The sequence below is a fragment of the Prunus persica genome, chromosome G7, assembly GCF_000346465.2.
Source record: "Prunus persica cultivar Lovell chromosome G7, Prunus_persica_NCBIv2, whole genome shotgun sequence".
Classification (NCBI taxonomy): Eukaryota; Viridiplantae; Streptophyta; class Magnoliopsida; order Rosales; family Rosaceae; genus Prunus; species Prunus persica.
In genome coordinates, this window is record NC_034015.1 from 9,638,985 (window position 1) to 9,648,357 (window position 9,373).

General features: G+C 38.0%; 1 protein-coding gene across 1 annotated transcript; it reads right to left on the reverse strand.

Moving 5' to 3' along the window:
- LOC18769120 lies at nt 1,653-2,658 on the reverse strand. The gene is made up of 2 exons (XM_007203517.2): nt 2,103-2,658; nt 1,653-1,956 (listed from the first exon to the last, which is right to left on the reverse strand). Exons 1-2 carry the CDS (start codon nt 2,437-2,439, stop codon nt 1,937-1,939), a joined length of 357 nt encoding a protein of 118 aa, XP_007203579.2. The 5' UTR covers nt 2,440-2,658; the 3' UTR covers nt 1,653-1,936.

Below are 9,373 nucleotides of genomic sequence, written 5' to 3' on the forward strand. Positions count from 1 at the left end.
ATCATGTTTTGTATAGAAGGACAAATAGGTCATTTGTGCCCGACATTCGCCAGGTGTCGGACACACACAGGGTCTGGCTCGGATTCCAAAGCGGAATTTGGATCGGGTCCTGTCATTATGTCACTAGATCTTTATTAGGTTGCTAACCATTTTCCAATCACCTAATTAAGGCAAATGAATAATACCTCACTGCACATTTATGTTTCCACTCCCATTTATGTCATTTGTAATTCATAGAAAAAGTTATATATAACATTACAATTAAGCTACAATTGTTCACCACGAGCTTTCATATCATGAAAACAATAACATATTTTATACGAACTTATTGGTTTCCTTTTGTTTTTTTTTCTTTTTTTTTTAATAATGCAATTTTATACAAACTTGATCGATATTAATATCGCAAACTTGATAGATAATTAATATTGCAGCCCTACAAATTTATGGAAGGACAATCCTTATTTAAGGCCCAATTTGTTTTTCATCCGATGACCCAATTGATTTATCATATACTAAATAGCATGTAGGAATTGCAGTTACACTCGCATGTTTCTTCCCTTTTTTTTTGGGCCCTTGTCCAAAATGACATTGTTTTGGCCAGGACTTAAAAAACAAAAGGAGCGCTCAGCAGCTGCGCTGCACACGCAGCAAAAGAAAGGAAGCCAGCAAGTTTGCTTAAGCTTTTTTCCAAACACTTGGAGTGCAGCAGCAGCCAGAACAGAGGAGCAACTTTCCAAAACCTCCAAAGTTTTTTCCGACATAAAGAAGTGCAGCTGTACCTCCTTAATCCTCTATAAGTCCGCCACTGGCCACCACCACCAAGCACCACCTCAATAACTATATCTCAACCACTGCCCTCATAACTTATTCTTTATTTTTCCTTCTTAATAATATGTTATTTATTTAATTTCTAGCAATAATAATAATATTATAACTCATGTACATACACACGACCCCTTTTTTTTTTTTCAATAGATTGAGAAGATATGGTTCCCCAACTTTGATATTTTCCATTATCTTATATAAGCCCTTCATGTACGTATACTACTTGGACAATCATGTCAATAATATTGTCACATCTCGGGATCAACTCCGCCGTAGCACGATATTGTCCGCTTTGAGCCCCCTTCTATGGCTCTCACGGTTTTGTTTTTGGGAGCTCACGACCAACTTCCCAGTGGGTCACCCACCCTGGGATTGCTCTGGCCCCCAACTCGCTTAACTTCGGAGTTCCTACGACTTCGAAGCCAATGAGCTCCCAAAAGGCCTCATGCTAGATGGATGCGGGTGTGCACATATAAGGCACATCACCCCCTCTCTGTTGGTTGATGTGGGATCTTACAATCCACCCCCCTTAAGGGTCCGATGTCCTAGTCGGCACACTCGCATCACAAGGCAGAGTGGCTCTATTACCAAATTGTCACATCCCGGGATCAACTCTGCCGTAGCACGATATTGTCCGCTTTGGGTCCTCCCTCTATGGCCCTCACGGTTTTGTTTTTGGGAGCTCACGACCAACTTCCCAGTGGGTCACCCATCCTGGGATTGCTCTGGCCCCCAACTCGCTTAACTTCAGAGTTCCTACGACTTCGAAGCCAGTGAGCTCCCAAAAGGCCTCGTTCCCAAAAGGCCTCGTGCTAGATGGATGCGGGTGTGCACATATAAAGCACATCACTCTCTCTCCGTTGGTTGATATGGGATCTTACAAATATCGATATATATAGGAGAGACATCTTATAATTCACTTTGATTTGAGGAAAGTCATACATCTTTGTCCCCTTCCCTCCATTCTCTAATACATAATTGCACATGATTGTGCACTTCAAATTTATATAACTCTCATATCTTGAAAGAAAGCTAATTAGATTATTCTTTATTTGATAATCAAGCATAATAATATATTCTTGTAGCTAGCTAGAATATTCGTCTTCTTATCTTATGGTGGAGTGGTGATACCTGAAAAAAAAATAAGATTAACCAAGAGTAATCAGATCAGCTATAAGATTAATCAATTCATGTTAAAGATTACTGAGGTCATAGAGAGAGAGAGAGAGAGAGAGAGAGAGAGAGAGAGAGAGAGAGAGAGAGAGAGATGAACTCACTGCCACACTTGAAGTTGCGAGGGACGCTTCTTCCACAGCCTTCAATCTGCTTAATCGTACGTTGGAGAGGGATCAAATTGGCCAGTTTGGGGGTGACATAAGGGCACACACACTCGACATGAGTCACCCTGACAATTTGGCAGCAGTATGCAGAGGGGCTGCGCCCGATTATATTATTGATCACTGCGCTCTTGCATGCACTCACAAGAAGGTCCTTCTCCTGCTTGCATTGGCTGGGCATGGTGTCCCCTTCTGCCATTGGAACCACCTCAACCAAAACACCAACCACCACCAAGAACAAGCATACAACCACACCCAATGAGCCTGCAGCCTTCATGATTTCTTTTTCTTTATTTTTTTTTTGCTTCTTCTTCTTTTCTTTGTTGCTTTTTGTGTAGCAAAACTTCCCCGTTTTATAGATTGTGAAGAGGGTTAAATTTGGGAGGAAACCCAACTGTTACCCTACCAACTTTGATATTTTCCACAAACACAGCCCCTGGACTGTGTGACGTACTAGGAAGTTTTGAAGTGCACCAGTCAATGGGAACTTCATTTTTTGTGGTCAACAAGTGTATATTAATTGAGCGAGAGAGAGACAACTTGTCTAACTGTTTGGGTAAATATCACAAAATGAACTTGACTAAAAACGTCGGTAAACTCTTTATGGAAAAGTATCTCCGAGAAGAAAAAGAAAAAGGAACTGCACAGACAGGAAGAAAGAAAACTAGTAATGTGAAACTAGAAAACCAAGGAGGACAAATTTGACGCGTTCAGATCAGACCCAAACAGAGAAAAGGCAACAAAGAGGAGAGACAAAATTGAAGTGTAATGGACTCCAAAAATTGAAGGTTTTTCATATCCTTGCATGGACATGGCTTCTAGGAAGCTACTTGAGAGAAGAGTCATTCTATAGTGAGGGCCTTCAAATGAGGCATAATCTCATAACTGTTAGATTAAACTAATTAATTTGATCCAACGGCTAACTAATTTGATCCAACAGTTAAAGGATAAGACCTCATTTAAGGCCAGATAAGGCCCTCTCTATAGAATTCTTACCCAAAAGAGACTTGCAATCGACCTCTGGTGGCTAGCCCAAAGGAAGCTATTGTGTATATTTTAACTAGGAACCTTACAAATAAATTAGGAATTCTTGTGCAAATTCTAGATGAAGAAATAACGTCACAACATGTAAAATAATGTGAACATGTACATCTTATATATAAAATTTCCATGGCTATAAATTCAAACCATAAACAGAAAGTTTCACGGCAAACTACATAACTACATTAGTTTTTTTTTTTTTTTTGGGTAGGCAAATACGTATATGAGATGTACATATTGCTTGTGTGCATATATTGTATGTACGTATTGGATTGGCAATGCTCTTTGCTCAATCTCACCTAACAAATTGGGAAACTACTATAAATGTTTGTATATATTCCCTATTCTTAAACTATACTATGTCTGGATCTTGTATTTAGATGAGAAAGAAGCCATTTGGAACCCTGAATATAGCCAAGGCTGAGGAAAGATTTGGCTTCTGCCTCGCTTAGCTTTTTGGTGTAGCGTGTTTGCCCAATTATGTTTGACCTTTGAACTAAATTCTAAAACTCTCCATAGAACGTATTTGTAAGTGTATGCATTTTGTGATTTTCTTTTGGTTTCCCTTGACAATTTTGTAATAAGACAATTATTGTATTTTCTCAAGCTCTAGTTTAGATTGAGAATTACATCTCTAGGTGTTCTTATCTGGCTACATTATGATGGACAATAATGCGTGTGACAAAGGTTAGTTTTGCATTGCATTACATTACATTTGCTAAATTCCTGAAGACTATGACTAGTCATCTTTCCTCCGTATGACTAGTCATCTTTCCTCTATATGACTAGTCAACCTTTGCGTTAGTAAGGTTTTCCAGCTCATTGTTTCTAGCTGGATCCCACCCACTTTTTTGTCCTATTTTGCGAAATTCTCTGCTGCCTTACACGATTCTAACCTAGGAATTTTTGTTCAAAAAACTGAGGTATTCCTCATTTCGCGGCCGTCACTTTGGTGGCAAAAATTTGTATTCTTGACAGTTGACTAGTCATCTTATGATGTTCATGTATTTCTGGGTTTTTGTTTTTGCGGTTGACTAGTCATCATTTTCTGCTGTTTGGAGTTTACTTGATGATGATGTCTTCACACACTTTCACCATAGTTGTTGCTAGCACAAGAGATGCCTAGATTGATGGGTCCTTCTGAGTGCCTAGGTTGTCACTAGTAATTCTCTAGGCTTGCAGGTACATCTTGGAATGTTATGTGTATGTTATTGTTTTTGGTAATTCATATCTGACAGTTGACTAGTCATAAGAGTATTTGGTCAAGGTCTAGAGTGTGTGAAGTTTGTTGTGTTTTGGTTGAATATCATTTGAATTTACCCCTCGTTACCTGTGTACCAATTTTAATTGATATCGGAGCACCAACTCTTAACATAAATAAAGAGATCCTTTGGGTGCAAATTGGCATTAGGTGTGTAAACATAAAAATGGATCAAATTGCTCATTGCATTCATGATGAGCTTGCCTTGTTTGTTAAGAAATATAGAAGGGTTGTCAAAGATAAAACCAAAGTCACTAGGAATTGTCAAAATCTTCCTAGTTCGTCTACAAGTGTGTCTCAAGACAATGTTTTTAAGGAGAGGAATTTTTTGGCTTTAGGGAGGACAAAAATTTGAAGGGTCTTGTAAAGTGCTGTCAATGTGGTGGTGCTGGTAACATTGATGTGGAAAATAACCACATGGAGAGAAGCGTCAATTACGCACAATGGACTGATAGTGATAGTGATGATTCCAACAACTATATCACTTCATCTTATGAAGAGGCAAATAATTTTGCCCTTGTTGGTTCTGTTCATAACTCTAGCCTTGATAGAGTTCATGTAGTTAAGGAAGGAAAATCTGATTCAAGAAATGAATCTATGTCAAGAGATGATAGGCAGGATGACCAGTCATACAGGGAACAGGATGACCAGTCATACAAGGGACATGATGACTAGTCATGCAGAGAACTATGTGAAAAGTATGATATGCTTTTCAATGAAACCTATAATTTCAAATAACAGAATCACATGATGGAAGAAAAGGTCAAGGAACTTGATGAATTGAATGAAACTCTCAAAATGGCCAAAAAGAAGTTGAGTGATAGCTTGTATGAGAATGAAGTTGACATGTATGAATTGTATCATAAAGTTAGCACTCTTGAAAAAGAAAATTCTGATTTGATTAAGAAGTTGAATGTACTTGAAAATGACAAATCCTTGTTTCTTCATAGACTGATTTTATTTGAGTTTGATAAGTCATTAGTTGAGCATGAAAAGATAGTCGTGCATGATAAGTTAGTGGTTGAAAATTCTTTGCAATGCATGTTATTTGAGAAAGACATTGAGGTTCAAAGCTTGTTTGAGATGGTAAAATCACTTGAAAACAACATAGTTAAAAAATCTGAATCTTTTGATGCTTTACAATTTGAAAATATAAGATTGGAACATGAACTTGAGTTGGAAAAAGAAAAGATTCAAGGTTTAACCATTGGTGTTGGAAAGATTGATAAAATGCTCAATTTTGGAAAATTGTTTGGTGATAAAAGAGATTTAGGATATATAGACGAGTCTTCTACACCTTCATCATTTGAGACAATCTTTGTCAAAGATGTGTCAACTCAAGAAGCTCCAAAATTTGTTCATGATCTCAACTTAGGTTTCGATTCCATGAATGTTATTTCTAAGGGAAAGTTGTCTCCTCAACAATCCAAATTTGTGCCTACCTGCCACTATTGTGGTGTGAAAGGACACATTCGACCTAGGTGTCGTATCCTTAACATTGAGTATCAAGTTTCCAACAAAAGTAAGTTTAAGACTCATGTGTCATCTTTTAAGGGGTATACGGCTGTAAAGTCTGTGGTTTGTACAAGGGATAAACACTATTCACTTACAAAATTTGGTTTCCAACAACCAAAAAGGTTCATTCCTGCATGCCATCATTGTGGCACATTAGGACACATTAGACCGAAGTGGCTTAGGAATTTTGAGCAAAAGCTGTTTGTTGATTTCAAGAAAGTAAATGATGACTCACTTCAAACTCAAGTGAATGATCATCTTTATAAAGTTGTCAAAATTCCTAAGGTGATCTCTTTGCCTCATAAAGTTTCAAAAGTAAAGCAAGTTTGGATCAAGAAGGAAGACCATGTTCTTCCTTATGTTGGTGACTAGTTTTTTTAATCTTATGTATCTAGACCATTCTCTTGTTTGTGTGTGCTTCATGGAGTCTAGATATATTGTCATGCATTTGCACCTTGTTCTTTTCTTTTATTAGGATTCATTTGTTTTATTTTTTTAAAATGTGGTCATTGCATGCTTGTCTTTTAATCATCTCTCTCACAGTGCTTTGAATCTTGGGTGATCAATAAAATTTCATGTTCTTTTGAACTTATTCACATTTATCTTGTTGGTCTTGTCCAAACCTTTTCCCTTGGTGGCAAGGAATACATCCTAGCCATTGTAGATGACTTCTTTGGGCTTATCTCATTCTTGCTTAAAAATCAGAAACCTTTCAAAGGTTTAAATCTGTCTGCCATCTTTTACAAAAAGTTAAGATGACTAGTCATCAGCCTCTTGTTAGAATTAGAACAAATCATGGTTCTGAGTTTGAGAATTCTCAGTTTCTGAAATTTTGTGAGGAGATGGGAATTAAGCATGAGTTCTCTGCACCTATTACACCTCAGCAAAATGGTGTTGTGGAGAGAAAAAATAGAGTTCTTGTTGAGATGGCTAGGGTGATGCTCAACAGCAAAAATTTTGCTAAACATTTTTGGGCTGAAGCTGTAAATACAGCTTGTTACATCTCAAACAGGGTATTTTTGAGGTCTGGGACCAAACAAACTCCCTATGAGATTTGGAAAGGAAAGAAGCCTAATGTGTCATATTTTAGAGTCTTTGGTAGCACATGCTATATTCTGAGAGATAGGGAGCATCTTGCTAAGTTTGATTCTAAGTGTGATAAGGGAATATTTCTAGGGTATTCCACTTCAAGCCAAGCTTATAGAGTGTACAACTGTAGGACCAGAACCATCATTGAGTCCATAAATGTCAATATTGATGATTTTGTTGGATCTACTGAGATGGTATTAGATGAGGATGGTCTTTTTCCTCCTCCTCTTGAGCAAGAATCTCCAGGTCTGGATCTTATGGTTGACCTGTCAACTTTTGGAAATTCTGTCCCGGTTGACCTATCAACTCCTTCAACCTCTAGTTCCACCTTATCTAGGGATGGCAACAGGTCAGGTAGGGGCCGGGTATGACAATACCATCACCGTTCCCACTCTCCAACCCTGCCCCCGTCCCCGAACCCATCCCCGTTTAATAGGTTTCGGGGAATCCCCATCCCCGTTCCCGTCGAGGGACTATTCCCCATACCTGCCCCGAATCCCCGATTTTTTTTGTATAAAAAATATTTATAATACATTTTAACATTAAGTTTCATATTAAATTATCATTCAACGCATCCAAATTAACTATAAAGTTCAACTCAACTATTCAAAATCACATCAATATGAAATTCCAAAGAAGATTAGGAAAAATTAGGAGAGGGATGTTAACTTAGGATTAAACAAAAATGTTATAATTATATATTTATTTATTTAAATATAAACATATATATTTTCGGGTCGGGTTTGGGGATGGAGACGCTAATACCATCCCCTCCCCATACTTGTAGGGGATTTTTCAAGTTTGGGGATTCCCTTACCCGATACCCGTTTGGCCCCGAAATCTCCCCTCGTTAGGGTCGAGGACCTGGCCCCGCGGGGATTTTTGCCATCCCTACTCATCTGTCCAGGTTGCCAGCTCCCATGCTGATTATAGTCCTCTCACTCAAACTGAGAGTGTCATTATTGGTCCTCTTAATCAGAGAGTGAGAACTAGGAAACAAATAGCTCAAGAAATTAGCCATGTGTGTTATGTCTCAAAGGAAGAGCCTAAAAATGTGACAGGAGTCTTGCATCATGGTGAATGGTTTCTTGTAATGCAGGAGGAATTAAATCAATTTGTTAGAAATGATGTTTGGTACCTTGTTCCTAGACCAGTCAACACTAATGTTATAGGTACTAAGTGGATTTTCAAAAATAAAACTGATGAACAAGGTAATGTGGCAAGAAACAAGGCTAGATTGGTTGCTCAAGGATACACTCAAATGGAGGGCATTGACTTTGATGAAACTTTTGCCCCTATTGCAAGGTTAGAATCAGTTAGATTTCTTCTTGCTATTGCTTGTCACTTGAAATTCAAACTTAATCAAATGGATGTCAAAACTGCCTTTTTGAATGGTATCCAAATGATGTGTTTCGGTTAAATAAAAGCACTCTATTGTTTGAAACAAGCTCCTAGAGCATGGTATGAGAGGTTATCCTCTCATCTTCTAGGAAATGGCCATGTTAGAGGGTCGGTTGACAAAATCTTGTTTGTAAAAAGGTTCAAAAGAGATGTCTTGATTGCTCAAGTGTATGTTGATGATATTGTGGTTGGTTCTACCTCTAACTTGCATGTTCAAGAGTTTATTCATGTCATGATTAGTGAATTTGAAATGAGTCTTGTAGGTGAGCTTAACTATTTCTTAGGTCTTCAAATCAAACAAAGCCATGATGGGATCATTGTATCTCAATCAAAATATGCAAAAAATCTTGTGAAAAAATTTGGTTCGGAGGCTGCAAAATCTACAAGAACTCCAATGAGCACTAGTGCTAAAATTCATAGGGACTTACATGGAAAAAGTGTGGATCAAACTCTCTATAGAAGCATGATAGGAAGTCTTCTCTAATTGACTACTAGTAGACCATATATTTCTTATAGTGTTGGAGTATGTGCTAGGTTTCAAAATGACCTAAAAGAGTCTCACTTGTTTGCTGTTAATCGAATCATAAAATATGTGAGTGGAACTGTTGAGTTTGGGTTGTGGTATACCTATGACACTTGTGTCAATCTTGTTGGATATAGTGATGCCGATTGGGCAGGTTGTAGTGATGATAGGAAAAGCATTTCCAGGGACGTCTTTTATGTAGGCAACAACCTAGTTGCTTGGCATAGCAAAAAACAGAACTCTCTGTCTCCTTATCCACTGCTGAAGCAGAGTATGTTGCAGCTGGGAGTTGTTGCATTCAACTCTTTTGGATGAGACAAATGTTGGAAGACTATGGTCTTGCTCAATCATGCTTTCTAATATATTGTGACAACATGAGTG